The sequence below is a fragment of the Salvia hispanica genome, chromosome 3, assembly GCF_023119035.1.
Source record: "Salvia hispanica cultivar TCC Black 2014 chromosome 3, UniMelb_Shisp_WGS_1.0, whole genome shotgun sequence".
Taxonomy (NCBI): domain Eukaryota; kingdom Viridiplantae; phylum Streptophyta; class Magnoliopsida; order Lamiales; family Lamiaceae; genus Salvia; species Salvia hispanica.
The window spans coordinates 18,229,315-18,254,597 of NC_062967.1; the positions used below are offsets into that span (position 1 = coordinate 18,229,315).

The 25,283-nt window shown below is 35.4% G+C and overlaps 2 protein-coding genes and 1 long non-coding RNA gene across 6 annotated transcripts; 1 reads left to right on the forward strand and 2 right to left on the reverse strand.

The window, feature by feature from the left end:
• Positions 1–1,069: 1,069 nt before the first annotated feature.
• Positions 1,070–1,810, forward strand: LOC125209436. Its single transcript, XR_007174327.1, has 2 exons — positions 1,070–1,252; positions 1,325–1,810. It is a non-coding gene; the product is annotated as an uncharacterized LOC125209436 (long non-coding RNA).
• A 5,282-nt stretch (positions 1,811–7,092) lies between these two features.
• LOC125215344 (phytochrome E-like) lies at positions 7,093–11,118 on the reverse strand. Of its 3 annotated transcripts, none has more exons than XM_048116733.1 (5): positions 9,025–11,118; positions 8,399–8,880; positions 8,076–8,329; positions 7,671–7,964; positions 7,093–7,487 (listed from the first exon to the last, which is right to left on the reverse strand). In XM_048116733.1, exons 1-5 carry the CDS (start codon positions 11,015–11,017, stop codon positions 7,283–7,285), a joined length of 3,228 nt encoding a protein of 1,075 aa, XP_047972690.1. In that variant the 5' UTR covers positions 11,018–11,118; the 3' UTR covers positions 7,093–7,282. The 3 variants fall into 3 exon arrangements, with proteins under 3 accessions (XP_047972690.1, XP_047972691.1, XP_047972689.1); XM_048116734.1 differs by having other exon boundaries at positions 8,076–8,880; positions 9,025–10,777; positions 10,888–11,022; XM_048116732.1 differs by having other exon boundaries at positions 8,076–8,880; positions 9,025–11,116.
• A 1,710-nt stretch (positions 11,119–12,828) lies between these two features.
• On the reverse strand, positions 12,829–19,747 carry LOC125214492 (pre-mRNA-processing factor 39-2-like). 2 transcript variants are annotated; one of them, XM_048115540.1, is made up of 12 exons: positions 19,586–19,747; positions 19,099–19,199; positions 18,362–18,591; positions 17,504–17,671; positions 17,008–17,365; positions 16,794–16,937; positions 16,266–16,418; positions 16,073–16,189; positions 15,637–15,717; positions 15,203–15,352; positions 13,086–14,849; positions 12,829–13,012 (listed from the first exon to the last, which is right to left on the reverse strand). In XM_048115540.1, exons 1-12 carry the CDS (start codon positions 19,617–19,619, stop codon positions 12,935–12,937), a joined length of 3,378 nt encoding a protein of 1,125 aa, XP_047971497.1. In that variant the 5' UTR covers positions 19,620–19,747; the 3' UTR covers positions 12,829–12,934. The 2 variants fall into 2 exon arrangements, with proteins under 2 accessions (XP_047971497.1, XP_047971498.1); XM_048115541.1 differs by lacking the exon at positions 19,099–19,199 and having other exon boundaries at positions 19,586–19,734.
• Positions 19,748–25,283: the final 5,536 nt, after the last annotated feature.

The following is a 25,283-nucleotide window of genomic DNA, read 5'->3' on the forward strand; positions in this document are numbered from 1 at the left end:
GTGAAAAGCAAAATGCTTTACTCGGCCGCAAAGATACTGAAGAAGTGAGAGGGGGAGTGGTTTATATAGAAAATGGATTTTGAGTTAGGGTTTTGAGGGTTTAGGTTATGAGAATTGGATCGCCGCTGATATATCAACGGCGGAAAACATTTTAGAAATTTTTGTAGGGCGTCGCAGCTCAAATTTTCTCCTTTTTAATAATGTTAAATTTTTATTATAACTTGTTTTGTTTCAAGAACAGAAAATGGATTTAATTTTTAGTTTACTAAACAATTTTGGCTCTTAAAACAAAACAATTTATAATAAAAGTTTTATACTAGTAAATTAGTATTGTAGTATAAAATTTTGAGTAATGTGGGTAGGGATGTCAATCCAACTCCAAATATGTGGGTCGGCCCCAATAGCCTAAACAGGTTGGCGGGTTAAACAAGTTGGCCTGAACGGATTGCGGGTCGGTCCGATGGGGTGTGACTTTTAAATGAAAAATATTACTCCCTCCGTCCCGTTTAAGATGACACGTTTTCCTTTTTAGTTTGTCCCAACTAAGATGACACATTTCCTTTTTTGGTAACTTTCTCTCTCCAATTAATACACTCAACCACTTTTTTTCACTCATATTAAAATATTCATCTTTCTTTATCTCTCTACTTTAATACTTACATCCACCTTCTCTCTCTCCAATTAAACACTTTAACCAATATCTCCTAAAACCCCGTGCCGGCTAAGCAACGTGTCATCTTAGCCGGGACGGAGGGAGTAAGTTTTAGAGTAAAGACCAAAATGGTCCTGAACATATGGTCATTTTACGTTTTTTGTCCTAAACATTATCTTTTGGATTTTTTGGTCCATGAACACATGGAAATTTGATCATTTTGGTCCTGAACATATAGAAATTTGATCATTTTGATCCTCCGTCAACATTTCCGTTAAAAACTAACGGTCAACGGGTTTAATCCCGATTTTGACCAAATTAAACATTTAATTCTGATTTTTAACTCCCTAATTAATTCCCTAATTATTTTTATAAATATTCTTTTAAAATTATATTCATCACAAAAAGCAAACAAAATCTAAAATTCCACCAAATAGATCTCAATTTCTCGAATCAGCGGCTACTTCACTCACACTTCTAATCATGAAACGCCTCATTTTCCTGCTAATTCTCGCTCTCGTCTTCTGTTCTGCACAATCAAGATCCATTATCCCGCGCCCTCAACCTCTTCCATCTCTCCAAATCAGCAACAAAACCCAGGTTTCCACATCCGACAGATTTTGTTCTTAATTTCATAATTTTTAAAACCTAATTTTTAATGGATGATTGCAGAATCAAGCGAGCTGTTCGTTTACTTAGTCATTAGGACCAGTTGCTCATCTACTCGATACACGTGTGATCATATCAGTCTTGCCTTCGGCGATGCTTCTCGAATCGGAATTTGGACGGATCCATGGCGGCGAAGGACAAGGTCTTCTTGTTGCTGGCCTCAAAGTAGAAGTCCAGCGCGAAGAGATCGGCCGGCTGGAGGTTCAGATTGTCGCTGCACTCTCTACGGCTGTAGATCGTTGCAATTGGATCAGATTTTTTGCTTTTTTGGTCGATTTTTTGGTTGAATTTGGAGGATGGGGTTTTCTTATTTGAGGAAGAGACTAATTTTAAAAGAATATTTATAAAATTAATTAGGAAATTAATTATGGAGTAAAAAATCAGAATTAAAAGTTTAATTTGGTCAAAATCGGGATTAAACCCGTTGACCGTTAGTTTTTAACAGAAAAGTTAGTCCAGGACCAAAATGATTAAATTTCCATATGTTCAGGACCAAAAAATCCAAAATATAATGTTTAGGACCAAAAACGTAAAATGATCATATGTTCAGGACAAATTTTGACCTTTACTCTAAGTTTTAAATTTTTTTATATTTTTGAATTTCATGTAACACAATCAATAGTCTCCTTCAATCTTCATTCTACATTTTCCCATTCGATCCCATAATTTCAAGTTCTATCTCGACTCATTATTCCATCATCCCATCATCTGCCACTACTGTCTTACCTAGGGGTGGGTCGATACGATATATCGTATCGAAAACGTTGTATCGTGTTTCGTATCGAAAATATCGTTATGAAAGACTTTCATATCGTTATCGTATCGATAGTTTCGATATATCGAACTTTCGATATGGATAATATCAATATCGTTATCGTATCGATATTTCGATATATCGTAAGATCGATACGATATATCGAAATATCGTTATCGTATCGAATACCTGTATATCGAAAAATATAATTTCAAAACTGAAAAATAACACAAAAATTAATAAAACTTCAACACAATAAAATAAATAGTGTTCTTATTGGGATTTCATATATATTTTTTCTAAATATATGAATGAATTAAATGGATTTATATATTTATAATTTTAAACTTCAATATGTATTGAATTTCAATATGTTTCGATATATACGATATATATCGTATATTCGATATAAAATGATATATCGAAAATATCGATATGTATCTTATATTCGATATAAAACGATATATCGCGATATAAGGAAATTCATATCGTTATCGTATCGAAAACTTACGATACGATACCGTATCGTATCGAAAATTACGATATACCGAAAATTCGATAATTTTTTGATATTTTTCAATACGATACGAGCGATATATCATTTTTTTGGTATTTTTCCCCGGCCCTAGTCTTACCACCACCAAAGCCAATCAAGACCAAATTAAGAACTAACACATCAAATCTCAATATATTTATCATTTTAATCATGATTCATATAAGATATTATTTTAAATTTTCATAAAGAATTAATTATGAACAGTACCAAGACAGAACATAAGCTTTAATTCAAATTGATTGATTTAATTTGATTTATCTTTGTTTATGCTATAATTGATCGAGATGAAAAGCATCTCTCCAATTATTATTTAAGAAAATTATAAAAGTTTGAATATTTTACATGATTCTAAAACTAAGAACAAAAAAATTATCTAAAATTGGAAAATCATTTTATAGGGTAATCATTTTATAGAGTAAAATTTTGATACAAGAGATTATTTTCAAATGTTTTTAGGCCTGAATAGCCTGATGGGTTAGCCCGAAACGCAGATTAGGGTTAGGGTTGAAAATTTATGACCCGAAAAATTCATAACCCGAACAGCCCGGCAACCCAAACGGATTAGCCCGATTGACATCCTCAAATGTGTGCCTCTTTATAATTAGAGGAAAAAGTACCAATATATCATTATACTGGATTTATCGTCTAAAAGAATTAGTAAATTTTTAATATATCGTGATTCTCAATATGGTAGGATATATTATCGATATTTTGCTATGATAATTATATGAATTTTCATATATCACATTACATACACATGGAAATTTTTTTATACACCCTTAATACCAATTATTTTAATTTTATTAAACATATTTATAATATAAACGATACAACGGTATTGCGGTGTAACGTATTGAAAGATGGTATATGCCGAAAAATTTCATGATGCCAAATTTTTGTCTGGCATTCCTAAACGCGGTATCAAATTGTCCATTGTTTATCCCTTGGTTTCATGTAGTTTTATATATATATATTCTGGACTCACAAAGTGATTTTGGTCATATTTGTTTGACGGAAAAGTAAATTTGACACCTAAAATGGATACTAAGAAAATGAATTATGAGAATATGATTCTTATCAACCTAAACTTTACTTTCCTATATTTTTGAACAATATCAAAATTTTAAAATTTACTCCCTTCGTCCCATAAAAATATGTGCACTTTCCATTTCGGTTCGTCCTACAAAAATATGTGCATTCCATTTTTGAAAAGTTATATTAATTTAATAATATAAGTCTCACTATCCACTTATATTACTTTAACTACTATTCTCCTCGTTTCTCTTACTTTATTAATTTTGTCTTAATTACCTTGTCATACTCATTGTCTATATTTTTATGGGACGAAGGGAGTATATAATTTAAACACTAAACTATAAGCCAAGATTTTGGTGATCTAAATTGAAGGAGTAAGTCTTATATTAATTACAATAGTGACATTTGTTAACACAACAACCCTCAGATTCACTCACACACTCACAGTATGAATAATCTCACTCACACAGAAAAAACACACACTAATCTTGAAGAAGAACGAGAGAGTTTCTTGGAGAAAAGAGATTCTCTTTTTTGCTTGATTTCTAGCTCTACAAGATACAATAACCGAGCTATTTAAAGCTGGCATGAGAGTGGTAACTGCCACTAACTAACTGAAACAAGAAAACAAGAAACTAAGCCTCCAACGGCTATTTCCTAACAAACTAACTAACTCCAGCGGTTAGTTTCTGGAAGCTATTTCTTCTCTCTTTCGCATTTCCTTTTCTAAGTCTGAGACTAAGTGTGCACTCATTCTTACAATATTAATTAATATTTTAATAGCTTTTGATTAAATTGAGCCTAATTTAACAAAGTTAGAGCATCCGCAATGGTGCTTAGGCCAGCAATAGGTCAGCAATAGGCCAACAATTCTCCCCCCTGCCACGTCAGCAACACTAAAAAATCTACTCTGCCACATCAGATTTAGGCCAGCCATAGGCTAGCCGCAAACAAAATAATTCAAAATATACTACATTTACGGAATTAAAATTACGATTAAAATACGGAATTAAATTTACGAGACATATACGGGAAAATTCATTAATTTTATTTAAATAAAAAAAAGTACATTAACTAAAAATCATAAAAATAACATAATAAAAAAAAATCCGGGCTTCCACACACGAGCCACCTTGAATCTGTTATAGTTTGCCGCTAGCCGAACGGGGGTCTCGTTGCCCGGTCAGCGAGTCAGGGGGTCAAGGGGGCGACGCCCCCTTGCCATGGGGGTCCGGGGGCCTCTCCGCGCCCCCCGGCCCGACGGTATGACATGTTTCTGTTTTAGGTCTTAATTTTGTATTGGGTTAGTTGTTGTTGTCCATCGCTAGATGTTGCTCTTGTACAGAAATTTAGAGATAGAGAAAATCGCGTTTATATAGTTTTTCAAAAATTAAAAAAAAAGAATTAATTTTTTTTTTTAAAAAGAATTAAAAAAAATTAAAAAAAAAACAAAATTCGGCTCTGGCCGATCGGGCCGCCACAATGGCGGCCAGCGCATCGGCCAGCCCACGCCGATCGGCTTGCCGATTTCGCGCTGGCCGACTCCAATGGTTCAGCTAACCGATCGGCCAGCGCGACGAATCAGCTAGCCGGTCGCTAGCCGCCCATTGCGGATGCTCTTAAAGAACTCTACTATTGGCCCCTCCAAAAGGCTTAGTCATGCTCCTAGGCCATAGGGTTCATGGTACACCGTTTTGCCGATCTTCTTTTCGCATACTCATTTGGATAGAATTCAACGAATAAAAATGTTTTCTATCAAACACACACTAATCTATACAATATATAAAAAGAGAGTTTTGGAGGTATTTAAGGAAATGCGCTTTTAAAATAAATATTAAATAGTATTTAAATAAAACTGTTTTTTTTACCGAATTAATTAATAACATCAAATAAATCGTATTAATTTAATTGGTGGGATCTATGCACTCTTCCTATACCATTAACTGCCTTCCACTACGTTTCATCAATAAACCACCACAGTATTAATTAATAACATCAAATACCATCCCAGTTGAATTTTGACTTCTGCGAAGAGAGAAGCCAAAATGACATTTTTTTGAGATGTTTTCTTATCATCATTTTCGTTCTATCTACATTCAGGTGATAAAGCATATATCGACGGATGGAATGTTGGTATTGATGGTATGTACTTCTGAAACTTATTATTATTATTATTATTATTGCATTTGCTTTTGTTGTCAATCAAATATAATGCCCTTAGCCTTCATTTATAACCTTAATCTCAAAATATGATATCTTCAGGTATGCGTGTTGGTGATAAGAGGAGGTTAATCATTCCACCTTCAATGGGTATGTATTGAATCTAACAGATACTTTGAAACTACCACCACCATCTTACATCTCATTAGTCCATTGAAGTTAGTTTATTTATTTTTAAAATCTGCACTTTGTGTTATTATGATTGTGCTGCAGTTATGGAGATGTTCAAGTAGGAGCCGAAATTCCGCCAAACTCATGGCTAATCTATGACATTGAGTTAGTGAAAGTGTATCACTACCTTTTGTTTTGTCTAGCTTCATTTCCCTTCCATTCTGGCTCAACACTCTTGAAGTTGTGGAAGAAACTAGAGGATATAATAATAGAAATTTCTGCTCGCCAGTGATTAGTCTCTACACATATGCTCGCCAATTTCACCTAGCAGAATTTGGTTTCGAAATAGGTGAGTATTTTGTGAAATTTATAGTCATGAACTCTTACGGATTGTGACTTTTAATAGTGCAAACGCAAAGTTATGTTTGCAGAGTTTTATGAGCATAGCGGATTTTGGTCTTATTTTGAAATTTTTATAAGCTATGAGATAAATTTGTGTTATGTTTTAGTTGTATAATTTGTATTTTGTTTACAATTTTGATATAATAACATTGTTTCTAAATTTATTAATTAATTTATAATCTAAAATCAATGTTTTAAAATAATCTTAATCTGTGCATCGCACAGGAGTGATACTAGTAATATATTGAAACCTCTTTTCTCAAAAGTTTAATTATTAAATAATCAAATTGTAAAATCAGTAGACTCTTAGTTTGTTAGGAGAGGACTTTGTGTCGCAATTTTTCTCAACACCTAAGATAATAGTTCAAACTTTAAGTTAAACTTTGTATTAAGACTTAAGTTGATGTTGGCTGCTACTAGATTAGTAATGCAGAAACTTCGTAATCTATTTAACACACATCATCAATCATTTTCATCATTTGAAAAAAACTTCAAAACCAAGAAACCTCATAACCGAAACTAGAAATTGGAATTGGCCAAATATTGGCAGTTTCAAACCAAAACCCGAATCTACCATGATCGCTTGTCCTGGAACCGTAACCACCTACGGTTCCAAGACAAGCGATCACAGTGCTACAGTTTTTAAAATACACAAATTAAGCAAGGTAATCTACTTAAAATAACCAACTCTCATTAGTCATAAGAATCTCTCTTTATATTTATATTGTCCTTACAAAATTTACATAATATTTACAACTTAGGATATAACATAAGTGTCAATTTCATACATCAAAAAATATAACAACATACTCGAACAAAAATACCTACAACTTTTACAGTTAGTTGTACGTACTAGTTAGTTAAGAGTGTAGCAAACATCGAGCTATGTAATTTTGGATCGAAGCTCGATTTCAGTTTGGAAGTAACACTGGTTTTGCTCTCTAACGTAACGAACATTACCTTTCATCATGCCGACAAGCTTCTGGGAAATGTTCAACGCCATTCCTTCTTGTGTCGTACAATTGCTTTCCTCGCCAAACATATCTTCGATCAGAGAGTGAGGCAAGCCTTGGCCAGGATGAGCCATTCTGTACATACAAGTAAACAAAATCTTGTACTCCATATCAATTTTTCTTATATATAGTGAGATATTCACATCATAAACATGTAAGATTTCAGAAAACCTTGCAACTAGTGTTCTAAATTTATAATGATCTTCTTATATATGAGCTAAATTAAGAAAACCAGCATGAGTGTGTTGTTTATAATACCTGAATTTCAGAAGAACAAATCTATTTCCATCTTGTATTACTTTCAATTCAGATGATACATCCATTTCCACCCAACCATTTGGAGAAGGCGCATAGTCCACAATGCATAGCAAGAAATCGGACAAGGCCAATTGGAGCTTCATTTGGTCGCCGTATACACATAGACTTTTCACTTGCTCGGGGATGTCATGGATAAGATGCAAATCCTTTTCTCTTAACAAAATCATAGCTTGGCTCAATATAGCATTCACAATATCTCCCAAAAGAAACTCTTTGACTTTTAGCTCAGTCATGCTGCACGATCGAAGGAAACATCAGGTAAATAATGTATTCGTTACGAGCAACTAACATCGTGCTAGTATTAGAAAATAACTTGTTCTAGAAGATGAATTTAAAAAGACTTGCCTTTCTTCAAAACTTCCAACATGAGTGTCGTCGATGATGGATAAAATCTGTCTTTCACAGGCATTGCTAGTCTCGAGAAATTTCTTTTGATCATCTGAAGCGACCGAGCCTTGCAGGAGTTTATGGGTGAAACGGATGCCATTAAGCGGATTTTTAATCTCTTGCGTAACGTAAGCCAACTCTTTCCCTAGCATAAGCTCTTTCTTTTCCTCATGTTTATCGATTGTGGGCTCCTTTCGACTTATCATTGTCGTCTGCAAAAAGCACAAACATCCAAGTATCTGTCCGCTCTCGTTTGCTCTCTTATACGCAGTCAAGTATACCTCGACAAACTCTCCTCCTCGATTGAAGAATCCAAAGGAAAGCTTTTCGGTTTCATGGCCACTGATAGCACGGTACAAAAGGATCATAAACTTGGTTAGTGCATCTTGGCCTTTCAATCGACATAAACTTCCAAAAATCTCCCCAGGCAGCGTTTTCCCAATGATCTCGTGCCTCATCCAACCGGTCAGCTTTTCCATGACCGCATTCCATTCAGAACAACGTGCATTCTCATCAGAAGCAAATATGGGTGGAATCACATTATTTACACTTTGTATTATAGCCTTGTAGTCACCTTGCATACGGATGATATTAGTCGTCGCTGTTTTCTCAGCGGTGATATCTTGACCTATAAAGCATGCCCCCACGACGTTGTCTTTGTAGTCCCTGCTAGTGCACGCATTTACCAGAAGGTATACGCATGAGTTTGGTGCATTCACTCCATACTTCTTTAGCTGTATTTCCACATTTTTGTCCTCAATACCTAGATGAAGTCGAGATAGGTGAGTCGTGCAATAATGAAAAATAATCGAGCAACATGTGCATAAACTGATAAAAGTGGAAAAGTCGAAAAATATGAACATGATCAAACGAATAACAATAACAACAAAGAACAAGAAAAAGTTACCTTCAAGAGCTCGGGCCAGAAGGTTATGGACAACTTCACGTGAATTCTCATGGACAACATCAAGAACTAGTGACTTCCCAAGAGCTTCAAGCAACTCCAATCCAGTTAACTCACATATTTTGGCATTCCATCCATTTATCAAACCAGATGAGTCGACCCCAAGAACTGGAGCAACAGATGTTTCGATTAATCGGGACATTTCAGCTGCCATTATAGCAATTTCATCCACTTGTGCACCCTCCGAATCAGAGTTCACACCTGGTTTACAACCACTATCTTCACTCTCTTGAAAACTATCTCTCATTATAATTTGCAAAGAATGAATTGCATTGATCTCAGCAGCCTCCCACGGGATACTCTTGCTTTTCGCTATTTCAAGAAAGGCGTTAAACGAAGATCTGGGATGCATCTTTCCACCATCATCTTTGTCTTCCTGATTTTGTTTAGCACCTCCCCACTTGATTTCTTTTGCAGTGTGAGACCTAAACCAAAAGACAAAGTCTCGAGTGAAAATTCTTGCAGCAGCCATGCCACAAACGGCATCACCTAATAAAGCTGCTCGTGGATAGCCAGCATCAACAAGACTGTCTGTACTCAACCCCATAGCATCTCCAAGTGTACTCAACAACCATCCAACGATATCATCCATCTGCGCCTCTGTCGGAGTGACACCAAGCAACCAACATTTCCCACCGTAATAGAGTGCAGCCCCGTCACACTTCACAAGATCCATGATGTTAGGAGACTGAGTCACAATGCAAGCCGGAGCTTCTCTAAAGAGCATATCAGTCAACAACGTTTGCATATGGATGCTCCTCTTCTCCGCCATCTGTGAGGCCGCTTGAATCTCCATGTAAAGCTGCAAACCAAACGCCTGCATCAAGAACTCACAAGCATACCGGAGAGGAAAAGGGACGTAGCGTGGAGACGTGTGGTGGCACACTACCAACCCCCACAACTTTCTCGAGCCATCATTCTTTACCATGACCGCCATCACCAACGAGGCAATAGACCCCATATTCACCATGTACTGAGTATGACAACCATAAGGCGCACGAAGGGTGGAATTCACCAAACAAAGAGGCTGTTTCAGCTTCTCACTCTGAACTATCCCAACCGGTTTAGCCTTGCAATCATGGATCATCCTAACACGATTCTGCTTAAACAAGAACCTCACCGCCTGTGGGACATCCGTGGCAGGGTAATGCACCCCTAGATACGGATCCAAATCAGACCTCCTAATCTCCGCCACAACCTCACCATGATTATCCTCGTGGAACTTATACGCCATAACTCTATCATACCCGGTAAGCCTCTGAACATCCTCCACCACAGCATCACACAAAGCTCCCACATCACCCCCGGGCAATGACTGAAGCCTCGAAATCGCCCTCACAGCCAATTTCTGAGACCTGACAGCCCCAGCATGCACAGCAGCAGGATCGCCACCATGACCAGGCTCCAAATCAATCACAATGCCTACATCAATCCTATGCAATATAGCATAAAACGGCTTGCGATTACTCCTCGAATACACCAAAATCGGATTCAACATCGACATCTCCCTTAAACCAACAGCCGTGGCCAATGAGGCAGTGGAAGAAGCAGTAAAAAAAGTTCTTGCATCAACCCCAATCAAGCTCAATTTTCCCCCAATTACAACACCTTCAACCCCCAAGATATCAAAGCAATTCTCACTATAACCAATCACAGTAAAATTAGGCTCCTCAACAGCAATCAAACAACCAAAAGACTGCACAAAACCACCCCTTTGAATCTTAGTCAAGTAAGAAGTCATCTCTTCCTGAGTACTCACAGTAGAAGGGGCAAAAGGGACTGATTTGCAGTAGTTAAAGAAGTTACCGGACATCCCAGCTTGCTCGAACTCAGCCATCAATTTGGCGTCGGCATTGTATAAAGCTTTAGTCTTGTCGTCGGTTTTGAGGTTGCTGGCGGCGGAGGATGACGTGGCGGCTGCCGGGATCGTCTCCATTTAGCTTTCTTGGTCAAGAATTGTGGTGAGGAAGTGGAATCGAATATATAGATGGAAGAATTTTATCATCATCGTATTGTACTATGTATTTTGCTGTGTGTGTGGCCACGCACTTTATATGTACTGCATTATGTACAGAAAGAAAGAATCAATTTTGTTTCGTTTTTATTATGTTGCTGTAAATTCTGATGGCGATTACAGTCGCTGTTGTGAGAGAAGACGACAGCTGACTTCCTCGGAAGGTGAGACGATGTTTTCAATATCAACAAGTCTTGACCAAATTTTGTACAACCAAAATCTAGTTTATTTGACCAAAAATAGGTTTATTTATGCATTTAATTAAAATATTTAGATGCATATATAATACATGGAAAGTGCATAATATTGTGGTCATATATTTATAATTTTTGTATAAATTTTTTTATTTTTTTAGAACTATAAATATAATTAGTGCATACTTTAATTCAAATATTAAAAACAATAGAAAGAAAATTTAAATATAAATATAAAAAATGAGGTTAAAGGCTAATAGATCTTTTTAACTTATCCAATTACGTACTATATTTATAATTTTAATATATAACTAATCCATCAAATTATTAATATAATCTTATTTTGGTTGTACAAAATTTGGTTGTTTATCATTACTCTTTCAATATTTCTACTCGATTAATTAAGTACATTTATACTGGATGGAAAATTTACCGTAATTACTAAATATTACTCTCTCCAGCCCTCGTACTCGCCGTTAGCACGAGATTTAAGAATTTAGAATTTCTTTTTAAAAAGAAAAATGTGACAATTTTTTGTGGGATTTTATGGAACAGGATACATGTATATGACAACCTCGGAAAGTGAGAAAAGATAGAATTTCATGTGGCGGAGTAAGAGTTGATTGGGCCCATCATTTTGCCCAATTTCCAACTCATCTTCTTCATCCCACATTGCTTTTTACCGCAAAGTAGTTTAGTTTGCCAAATTTGGTGCATTCGGTCTACATCGGTTGAAGATCAAAAGAAAAAGCGTCTCAGTTTAATTAATTTGCCCGAAACAAACAAAAGTTTCATTCAATGCCATGTATGTCATCGTGCAATTGGTAAATTAGTGAAAAAGAAATTTACAACTAAAATAAGATTACTAATTTTTGTGAATGAGATAAATTAGAATAAAGTGATTATTGATAATGGATGGAAATAATATTATTATAAAGTAACAATTTTATAATACTCTCTCTGTCCTGAATGTTAAACATTCTTTTTAAGCACAAGATTTTAAGCACAAGATTTTAAGCAGTGGTAAAATAAAGTAAAAATAAAGCATAAGTGCAAAAAAAGTAGTGAGAAAAAGTAGGGAAGATGATAAAACAAGAGAGACGGTCCAAAAAGAAATACACTTCACTTGTAATGGGATGGAGGAAGTATTATATAAAGCATAATTCTTTGTTCGTAGAATAGAAAATGTTCATACAATTTATTAAAGGTAATGATGTTCATACAAAAATTCATCCCTACCTATTAGGTTGAGTTCAAATAAAATCCCCTTGTTTGTGAGAATATGAAAACACAAACATTGCACACCTATAAGCTCTTCACATGAACCTATCGCTGACTTGCACTGAATTTATATTGCATGTATTATTTATAAAGGCAGTGCAAGTACTATCACATTCTCACAAATAAGAGAATTTATTGGAATCCAATCATGTATTGCATACACGATTTTTCAAAGAAGATTGTGTGAAATAGGTTTACGTTAAGATTCATAAGACAGTACTACTAATACTTAAAAACTTAGCCCTACCAAAACAAAACTTAGATCAAAATATGATAACGTTTTATTTCGATCATCAAGAATCAGACGGTCACTAGTATATGCAATATTACAATACCCATGTTTATCACTGAGGCAGGTTGCTAACTATTGTGAAACTTGTGGTGATCGAGCACCAACACGTGGAGACGAAGAAGCTCTGACTGCTGCATAATCTGGTGTACCCTGCAGTAAATGCAAAGACAGATGTGACTCAGGTCGGGGTGGATTTGCCAACGGAAAATGTGACAGAATATACCTGTCGATTTTGGTTCATATGTTGAGTGAATTTATGTTGTGGATTGGGTTGGTGATATTGGTGCAGTTGTTCGTCCGGTTGCCTTGGTGGATCGTGATGCACATTGTGTCCTTGCGTATTCATAGACCCTTGCTGCTGCTGCTGGTGTTGCAGAAGCTGATACTGCTGGTACTGCTGCTGCCAAAGAAGCTGCTGTTGCTCCTGCGACGAGTGCTGTTGATACGCCAGTTGCTGTGCTTGGTAAGTGGCGCCCTGAGGTTGTTGGTATTGGGTATTATGTGCCTGCTGAGGATTCAGGTGAGGCTCGCAACCTTGCTGTATCTGTGGATGTTGCTGCTGTTGAGACGGCTGCACTTGATATGGCTGCTGGGTTAGATACTGTTGCTGCATCTGATAGTAGGGATGCTGCATTTGCAGCTGCTGCTGATACTGCTGTTGCAGTAATTGCTGCTGCTGGTAATGATACTGCAACATCATCTGGTTCATGGCCAAGCTCTGTTGTTCTTGCCATTGTTGCTGAGTCGTTGGAGCAGCCGGATTCATGTTTTGCTGAGCATAAGAAAATGGTTGTGAGGAAACCGGTTGCTGTCCTCCCGACATGCTTATCGAAGTAGGAGATGTCAAGGTATCCATTTGCTGGTCCAGATCAGTTGCTCTATCCTCCGACTGACTACGTTGTTGTCTAGCAGGAAACTTCTGAGCGTTGTGTTGATTTGTGATGGGCTCGTCTTGTTCAGTTGCTTTATCATCCACAACCGCCCCTACTTCTGACTGGCTGCGTCTTCCACTACCTTGATTTTTTACTAATTTATGGCGATCAATGTGGGGAGATTGCTGTAACTTAAGCTCCCGATCTTGAGCTTGGTTTTGGTCTTGGAACCATAACGATGCATGTCCAGGAGCTTGGACCACGTGATCTATTTCAGCTGAGTCACCACAGGTGCTAGAAGGCTCCCCTGGATGATGCACTTCCCTTGGTGCATTATGCTGAAGACTCACTGATCCATCTCGTTCAGATTCACCACGGACTTTGAGAGAGTCGACTGAATGAATGCTCTTCGGACTAGTCCCATACTCATCACAAGTCATGGGGATCAACTCCCGAGATTCCTTTTCCTTTTCCTTTTCCTGACACTTCGACTGGTTGAGCTCATGATCCAACTCCGGTTGAACATTGGGTAAGCTGGATTGGCATGCTTCAATTGATTCAGTTCTCTCTATTGACTTCCCAACCTCATCTTCTTTAGACTTTATACCAAATTCAGCACTAACATCCATTGGCTCTGGTACGTCTCCTCTAGATTGGGACGAGAAATCCTTGACTGAATCATGGACAATTAAAGCATTCCCCGTAGCATGGTCAGAAAATTCAACAGCAACAACCATAGGCCCCAGTCCGTCTTCTCTAGACTGACAGGAAACTGTAGCTGGTTCAGTGTCTCGAGATTCATCAACATTGGACAAAACTTCTTTGGTCGACAGCAGTTGCACTTTTTCCTTGGCGTTGCTGCTCTGGTCCATAAGAGGTGCGGGAGATTCAGGTACACGTTCTTCCCCGTGAAGTTGGTTGGAATGGTTTGTCGATGGCCGGCTAAGCACATGGTGGTCATACTTCCCTTTCTTATCCCTGGTCAAACATATTGGGAAACTGCCCGGTGCAGGGTGCTTAGACGGTGTCTTTAACCTTAGCAACTGGGGGAATAATTTGATGTGACGATTCCATGCTTCTTTTATATCATGCAAAGTCCCGCAAAGATTGACAAACTGAAACCAGTATACGAATATCAGGCATCAATGCAGCATCAGAAGAACAAGAATCAGGTCTCGCAGAAACATAGAAAATTATGCTCGAGTACGCTAAAGTTTATTCTTGACACAGTCATGGATTCAGTAAGCATGCTTCTCGGTATTAGTCAAACAATATCACCGAACCATTTAAGTTCAAATACGAGTTGCGTGCTTAACACAGATCATCGATAAAACTTGAGGAAAATACAAGAAAACATATCCATTTACAAACATTTATACCCCGTAAAATGGCTATGAAATAATGCAAGAATGATCACATAATGACAAAGTGTCAGCATAATGATACCGAGTGATGATGGAAAAATGACCTCCAAAAACAAGCATGATAGGTTTTCTCGATCTTTGGCATCCAAACCTTCATTTTCATCTAATCCGGGTGAAATGGCATCTGCTATGACTGAATTTATGATGTTGAGATGGCTTGCTCCTTCATGAGTTATTGCAAATTTTACTAATTCCTGCAAATGAGAAATAACAATTGATTGTTGACCTTTAAGCCTTGTTGGTTTTGTATATAAAACACACAAATTATGCTAGACAAGTAAATCTAGAGTAGAAAAGGGGATAACTCCATACTTTGTAATGTTAAATCTGGAAACATCAGTGATCTATTTTAGATTTGTGTAGAACGGAGATCACTTTCTCTATTTAATGACCAAAGGAAGGAAAGAACACCCAACGATCGCATGCTAGTCTTCATTTACCTTATCGATTAAAAAATTAATAGAAACAATAATAGTACCTCTAAAAGGAATCTGCAATGAGGCACCTGTTGTATACCTTCAATTAATACATCTCTACAAGCAGCAGTGCTACCTGTTGTCTATCAGCCAGTTAGGTTTAGTTAGAAAAACTTATGGAATCAGGAACGAGCAACATAATATATCTTGACAAGAGAAATTATACAAAGACTATAGAAGAATATTCCAGAATAGTGTGCAGAACATCTTTGGCACCCAAGAAGCCGAGACATAATCCATAATTTTTTCACTGCACTATACGGTATGCACACCTATGGTAGATATGTTTTCCAAGTCGAAAAAGTGGGGGCTAAGTGTAAACACTCTCAACTGATTGCTTTCTCACCATTCATTTCTTTTGCAACTTGCCAAAGCACGAAAACTACATTATAGAACTAAGTTTTCTGATACTAGAATTACTCAAGTCAAGTTTCATACCAAGAATGTAAGGCGAGCAAAGTGCATATACAGAGTGGGAAGAAGGCGTAGCTTCTGCTTCTCCCTTGCTTTTTTAAGTGCTTTCTCATATGTGGCAGAAGCTGCTGCAAAGTTCCCCTAAAAGTTCAAACCATGCCTTTAGCACCAAGTTCCTCAACCAAATGCTGGAAATATGCAACAATGTTACCCATACCAAACGTCTTTCCAGGTTAGCTTGTGCAGCAATGCTTTCAATGAAGTTGGAATCAGTTTTTGGATCACAAAGAGCTAATGCAGCACGAGCACCATGGGCATCTCCTATGTGCTCCTTAAACCTTGCATCAAATAAATGGATTTCTGGTACAGTCTGCACCATATTAACAAATCAGAAATCAAATTCTCTAAAACAAAAACATAAAAAGTTCTTTCTTTACAGATAAGACAAATTAAATGTTAAACTCAGATATTTCACATGTAGTAGAAAAAAGGTAAAGGAAATACTAATAATTTAGGAAAAGCCAAATTTGAATAAGGTTAAATGCAGAAAAGCCAGTTATACATAGCACTAAACATTGTACGCATATTTCCAAATCATATCAATTTCGGCTTATACTATCAAGAAGATTTTCGGATCTCCGAGACCCCTTCCCGCACCAAGCCAGCAGAGGAACCATGCATAATAAGACAGTTTGACTGTATCCAGAAATTGACTAACTTAACCACAAATGAGGGAGAATTGAACCTTTAAAAATATTTGAGTGGCCCGGGCTAGGGAAGAAATAGCCAGCTCACGTCCTCCTTTTGATTCCAGGAACTCCACATATCGTATCCAGAATTCAGGGTAACGGGCACAAGGAATCAAGCATCTTTCATAGAGTTTCATGGTCTGAACATATATAGACATTTAAATAGTATGGTAAATCTATACAGAAGCACGATAACTGTTAAAAACTTGCCTGGTCCAAATTGTCTTCCTTCTCAATGAAATCCAGGTAGAGATGCCAATTAATTAATTGGTCATCATCGAGAGGAGTAACATCAAAAAAACGCCTTTGGATCCTTGACTCAAAACGTTTTACTTTACCATCCATGCGGCATGCTTCCAGATAGAATTCTTCACCAATATATCTATATCTATCCAGCGCTTTGGATTTGACGGTTCTATTGGAAGAATCTAGCATATCCTTGATGACAAGAGCAATTTCACCCTTAGATAATTCCATTGCAGCACAAGGAACAGATATTTGCTCTCCTATGCTGTCACTTTTTTCATATCCGATCTCCTCTTCCAAATTCGCAACAAACTGCTTGAAGCTGGAGTACAGGGTGAAAAAAATGTGAATGACAGAAATAAATAGGGTAAGTCATAGTTGTGATATTCGAGAAATTATTGAGGGCAGTGGGCACTGAAAAGCATACCCCTCTTTTTGGATAAGTTGGAGAATGACTTACTTGTCATAATACAACTGCAGCTTCTTTGTCGGACACCTCAATGCCCAAATGTAACTTTGTGCAAGAAAGCTCCACCCCTCCTGACTGAATTCATATTTCATGTACTTGTCCCATAGGACATGGCAAAAGTAATCCTTTCCAACAAATGAGATGGCTCTTTCAAACAATCTGCCAAAAACGAACGACATATTTAGTACTATTAGTACATAATAACTCCTATAATAGGATCCCAGTTTTTCAATCATTCTGCAGCACAAACCAGTATCAGAAAAAAAGCTTCACTGACACAGGAAAGTTACTCATTTATGGGAAAACTTGAATATTTGGCTACATCACTAGCTTGATTGACTTGGTATCTATGAGAGACAACATTAGACAGTCCAATATCACATGCTTAGTTTTTCCATCATTCGATTTTTTTGTTTTTTCGAGTTCAGAAAATTATACGGCGGCTATACGTCCAATCCAATAATAAAAAGGAGACCCATGGATTCATGATAAGAAGAGGAATCATTTGATTCCTCTCCTATATATAAGTTACAAAGGTTGGTGTCATTAATCCAAATTTTGGTAAAGGTCCACTGATAGAAGTAGCACTAATTCATTGAAGTTTTTCCCTAATGCCAATACACACAAAATATTTACTTAAGGAATCAAATCTGGGTTCTAACAATAACCTACTCATGTATATCAGTTTTCTCATAAAAAACTGCAGCCTGCAGCTCATCAAAGTTCATTGGCCAATAAATCTCCTAAATAAAAACATTAGACAATTTAGCTCCAAAGAAAAAAAAAACATTCAAGCATAGATTATTATCTAAGGAAGTGCCTATAAATGGACAGATTCATTGATAGTACCGCCGAATATCCCCAGGGGATTCAAAACAAGCTGCAGCAAATGTGAAATAATCTGACCAGAAACCGACTGAATACATTGCCACTTCCACTGCTCGCTCATAAATATCAACAGCTTCTTGAGAGTTGCAAAACTTTGCCTTCTGATAAGCATATTTCTCCAAATGCCAATGACACAACGGGAATCTTGACAAAAAGGATTCATATGCAAGGGAAATGGTATTTATATCCTCCTGCAGTTCAAAGTCATTTGTTAACTGGGGCATGACATAGTATTGATAATATGTTCCCTGCAATTTAGAAATAGGTAAATTCTAGTGCATTCACCAACCAGTGGTAGCATGTTTATGCATATCCTAACCGAATCATCAATACAAACACGTCATTTTGTATATTATGATATCAAACTTTCGGAAAAAACTTAGTTGCTGATTCTCAATAACATATTACATAAATTTCAGTGGGTGCTATCTAACATCTCACAAGAACTGCTTTTTAAGGACCTAAACAGAATGGCCATCAGTAAGAAAGGAGAACAAACAAGGATGATAAAAGTACATATATTTGAAGCATATCCAAGATTAATTGTTTAAGCACCAAGCGCTTGAGAATTCTACTAATTGGATACAAGAGTTTAGTGATAAAGTTCAACATTTGAAAATAAATGCAGAGGCAAGCACGTTTAACGAACATCATCACAACAGAAATCTTATTAACAGCTGGAACATATATATACGTACTGGAGATGCAGTTTCAAGCTCTGAAATCAACGATCTCCACGAATTGTAGTCTTGCGGGCAGCCAGAAATTACATTGCTAACTTTCTCAGAAAGACTGATGGCTATAAAAGCACATGATGATTGATTAACCACTAAATATACAGCTGATAATATATGCATCTATTATGTAAAATGGATACAAGTTTATGTAAAATGCAATCACTAACAAATATATCCAATAAGTTTACTTTATTAAACCTATTTTGCATTAACCAAATCAATAAGCATAAGAACATCTAAATGTCAATCTGTTTTGCTAAACCCTTAGCCAATCAAACAAGCAGAAAATTAATAAATTAGTAATAAATAAATAAACAAATACTACATCATGTTGAATTAGAGCAATGAATCAGCTTAAATTTTTACCCTCCAAACCAATTTTTTCACACGCATGAATTGAATAATTAAAGTAGAAAGCAGTTGAAAGTAATTGAAGTGGAATAATTACTCAAATTTGCGGTGGCGGAGGTCGGCGCAGCCATTGAAAGAGCTCGCTCCTGCTGCTAGGGTTTTGATAGTAGTAGAAGTAGTAGCATTCCTTGTGTTTATGCATTCGCCATGACTTGTTCACCTTCTTTTCTCAGTGAACAAGTAATCGAAGCTTGCTCAACATAGGAAATTTTAGGATTTGATTCATCTTTAAATATTCCTCTTTTTTTCTTCGTTATTCTCTCATTTCATACACGTCCTTATTAAATTGATTTACAAAATAATTTATAAAATATGAAATTCCATTACAATTTTGAAAAAATTATAGTAGTACTCACAGTAGTCATTAAAATTTGAAAAACTGCATAATTAAAATCTCATTATTCCAGTAAAAAAAAGCGATTCCGTCGCCTTGGCGTCCACCACACTCCGGCCTGACATCATGTGAGGCGTTCAATCAAGTTATCAGGATACGTAGTAGCCCGTTGAGGGGAGACCTTAACCCACTCGCTCCCATAAACCCATCTCATTTATTAATCGAGGGGACCAACGCGCACCAAAATGTGTTCAGTTAAATAAAGTTGGAGTGGGTTGTGTCGTTATATATCGTGTATGAACTCATAACTTTTTGAGTATGCCCGAAAGTGTTAGGATTGTCAACTGTAGATTAGTTTGGTATTGTCCGCTTTGGGCCGAGCTCACCTACGCGGATTTATTTTTAGATCACTTTCAAAAGCCCTCAAACTTGTCAAACCGAGATCACTTCGTGAACGCGCACCAAACATTACGGGTTCGACTTGAACTTGAGTCATCTAGGGCCCGACTCCTTGGACACATAGGGCCCGAACCAAACCATCTCAGCTCTAATACCACTTTCTAGGATCGTCGACTACTACATTAGTCTAAGATATGTGGAACTGTTGTTCGTGGCAGAGCTAGGCAGGAGAAGATCGGGTGTCGACCAAGAATGCTGCGAATGAAGCTGTTCAAGTATTTTTTTTTTCTTAAATTAGTCATCAATATTAGTATTCCCTCCGTCCCGATTAAGATGAAATATTTCTTGTCGGTGCAGGATTTTAGGAGTTATTGGTAAACGTGTGTAATTGAAGAGAGAAAAAGGTGAGTGGAAGTATTAAAATGAAGAGAGAAAAAGAGGTGAATATTCTAATTGGAGTGAGAAAAAGTGGTTGAGTGTATTAATTGAAGAGAGAAAGTTTCTAAAAGTAGAAACGTGTCATTTTATTTGGGATAGATTAGAAAGGAAAACGTGTCATTTTAGCTGGAAACAAGAGAGTATTGTTTTAAGAAAATATATATAGAAAAATAATAGATCCGTCATTGATTATTTCAATCTTCTAATATGAGTAAGATCGATAACCTCTTATTACTCAGAATTTGCGACGAATAATGTTTAATCCAATGATTTCGATTTACTCATTTCATATTGTGAGTCTATGACTACATGATTTGTAATATTAATTTAAGAGTAAAGTCCAGAATTGGTCCTGAACATATGGTCATTTTACAATTTTGGTATTAAACTTTATCTTTTGGATTTTTTGGTCCCGTACATTTCAAATCGGATCATAATTGGTCCTAGACTAACTGTTCCGTTAAAAACAAACGGTCAACGCGTTTAATCCCAATTTTGACCAAATTAGAATTTTAATTCTGATTTTTTACTCTCTAATTAATTCTCTAATTATTTTAGTAAATATTCATTTAAAATCAGAAATAAATAATATGAAAAAATAAAATGAAATAGAATTGCTCACACTAAAACACGTCTGCTCTCAACACTTAGGAAATTATCTCAACACTTACGAAATTTACTCAAAACGTCTCTCTCTCTCTCTCAAGGATTCACTTCGACGTAACCCTCCTCCGATCGGCGATGGCGAATCAAAGGCAGACGACAGAATCCTTCTTGACTAACCCTATTTTCTTGGCGGAACGAAGAAACCCTTTGCTGAAAGTCGATCGCTCCATAACTAGTGTTTGAGAGGAAGAGGAAGGAAGAAGATAAAAGATGAGAGGAAGGAAGAAGATAAAAGATGAGAGGAAGGAAAAAGATGAAAGAAAAGGAGTAAACGCGATGTGAAGAAGATGAAATAAGAACCCTAATCTATTATATATTTATGATTTTAAATGAATATTTACTATAATAATTAGAGAATTAACTAGATAGTAAAAAATCAGAATTAAAAGTCTAATTTGGTCAAAGTCGGGATTAAATCCGTTGACCGTTAGTTTTTAATGGAACAGTTACTCTAGGACCAATTGTAATCCGATTTGAAATGTACAGGACTAAAAAATTCAAAAAATAAAGTGACCATATATTCATGACCAATTTTAGCCTTTACTTTAATTTAATTACCGAAACATTTTACTAGATTTTATAGTACAGTAGTATTTATTTTTAAGCAAGTCATGACCGGGTCCATTGTTTGTTTGGCCATAGATGGATAACTGTATTTTTAATTCATTGCGGCAAAATGTTTAAATTTATTTATTTAAATACCTAAATCTTGGTAGCTTTCATCATGTTAGAGAACTATACGAGGTATAGATGTAGTGGTTTATTTAATTGAAGCAAATGATTTGTTCATTATTTTGTTTCCTGAATTATGACTTACACTTTTGGAGGGTGCTTTTCGTTGCGATTTAAAATTCTTCGAAAGAGTTTGATAATACAAAACTTAAGCATAAGTACATCAATATAATTAAAATGTAATAAACAAATCTTAATGTAACACATATGTCTTAACAATAATATTCAAAATTGCTCGAGTTCGAGTACGAATATTACTACATGAAATTGTATTTTGAGAAGTCTTCTCAAACATTATTCTCTATCATATTTTATTATTTTTTTACTTTAACTATTTATTATTATTTTTATAAAATGAGTGCGCAAAAGTGACCGAGACTCTTATTGACGGATGAGTGCGCAAAAGTGCGCAAAAGTGCGCAAAAGTAATATACATACATAGCGTGGATCTAGGATTTTGATGTGTAGACCAACTCATTGACTCATTGTTAATAGGTGTGAGTTACTTTTTTTTCTGCGTTGCCAAAAGCAATTGTAACATGGTTAATAAAAGACAAAAAGAATGATAAATAATGAGAGAAAAATAGTTAGAGTAGATAATATTATGATTGTCATTAAACACAACTTTAACGTCAAAAGAGGAGATAATATTCGGAAAACAACTATAGAGTCGGTATAATTATGATCAGTGGCGGACGCAGAAATATTTTGTGGTAGGGGCTGGTTGTACATTAAATTTTTTGTAGTTAACATACAACTCCCTTCGTCTTTTAAAATAGAGATTTCTGCAGCGTCACGAGTTCTAAAGTGAAATTGGTACAGTGTGACGTATAAAATTTAAGTATAAATAACATAAAAAAAATATTGTAGAACTCCCTCCGTGCACGACTAATTGGCATGTTTTACTCTACTCAGATTTTAAGTAATATAGTGAAAAATAGGTGGATAAAGTTATTGAAATGTGAGTCCTATTATAATAAAGTTTTAATGGAATGGACTAGTGGAACATGAAAATCATTATCAACAGTAATAAAAAGTACTTCGTTCGTCCCACAAAAAATATGCATTTTTAGTTGGGTAGGAGTTTTAATATATAATTGGTAAAAAATTAAGAGAGAGATATAAAGAAAAATTAAGTAAAGTATTGTTATAGGAGAATGAGTCACACCTCATTAGAGAGAAAAAAGTTTTCAAAATTAGAAAGTGAATATTCTTGTACGACTGACTAAAAAATGTATATTTTTATGAGACGGAGGGAGTAAATTAAACAATTAATCATGGAAGTGTGAAAAAGAAAATTTATGCCAATTAATTGTGGACGAAAGGAGTACTACTTTATTGAAAAATTTCCACCCAATAATAATATTACTATAATTTTGTGATCAACTCTTTTCAAATATACCAAGAAAGAATATTACTAATAAATCTGAATGAATAAGGCATCGTGAAGCTGAATAACCTTTCCAGTATAAACATTTGAACCTACTTTATACAATAAGTCTTAAATTGAATTAAAATAATTAAACTATGTTTAATAAACTAAAATTACTTTATACGAACACGTGATATAGGCATAGCCTATCGGTACGTGACTTGACATTTGCCAATTTGAGTATTATATTAATTTAATTAGTCTTTTTTATCTCATCTTCTTCCTTAAAGTTACAACGACGGCCATTTTTTTCTAAACTTTCTTCTGCAGTTTCAAATTTTCAGCCCCTCCTTCTTATTCAGTTTTTTGCATTTTAGACTTCACGTATAGTAGTTTGGTGAGGGCTGAAGGCATATTTTTCAGAAATTTCAAAAAAAATTAAAGTACAAAATATTAAAAAAAAAAGAATTGGGGGAGGGCTTAAACCCTTCCTCCCTTGGCTGTGTGTCCGCCACTGATTATGATCAATGACACTATTTCTTGACGACTAAACATCGTGACATCAAATCAACTATACAATATCAGCTATACAATATCAACTACACAATATCTTTCTTTTTCCAACCTATTTATAGTTTAAAATCTACAATATTTCTTTTTTCAAGAAATGAAAAATGATGATATGACAATATTATATTTCATAGGACGTGATTGTTGGCATTTGGAGTAAAAGATAAAAAGACTGCCAAAATAGATTTGAAGGAAATTATTGTTATTATTAGTTTTTTTATATTTTTTAAAGTATATTTGAATTTCATAAATATTCTCGATGTTTGTGAATGATGTCTCATTTTATTATTTAGGTACATTATAATCTAAAAAATTCTATATTTTTTCAATTTTGGATGAGTTAATATAAAAAAATAAGACACTAATTCCACTAAATATTTCTATCTGCATTCACTAAATATGTTGACAAACTTACTTTAAAAAGTCAACAACTTATTTAAATTCAGACATTAAATCGCTGATGGAAAAATTAGTAGTACTACTTTTAAAACAAAGAAGTTGTAATGATCATCAAGATATCAACTAAGTTAAAGCTTATTTAAGAATGATACTCCTACTAACAACCTTTGCTTTATGCACCCAATCAAAATAATCCCAGCGAAATTTGTGATAGAGATACGTTTTAACGGCAATCTTAATCTTTTGAGGTTTAAAATTTGAATAATGTATACTTCACTCTTTTTTTTCCATGTTAACAGAGACGTTTTATTTTATGTATGCACTTGTTTGGAAAAATAAGATTACTACTTAATAAATACTACTAGTTTGGAAAAATAAGACTACTACTTAATAAATACTACTAGTTAAAGTGGCTAATAAAATAAAGTGAGACCAAAGAGATAAAGTAAGACAGAGAATCTTTTCTATATTATTATCTCCCTTACTTTACTTTTTATTTATTTTAATTATTTATTAGTATTATTTTTTCAAGCTCAAAAATAAAAAGGTCTCTATTGATATGGAGTAGATAGTGTACATTTTAACTGCAATGCCACTCGGGTAATAGGAGTAAAATTTAATATAGTTGCCTAATTTTAAACTTGATAATTTAATGTGATCCAATCTGTACAGACTGGTTTAAGCTGTTAGAAGGTTCTCTATTCCACTCAATGCATATAATTATAAATAAACATCTTTACATTTAGCTTGAAAGTGGACTGTCTAATTCTTCAAAAAATGGTTACAAAATCATTTCTTTGTTCTATGTTAGTTATATTTTGTATC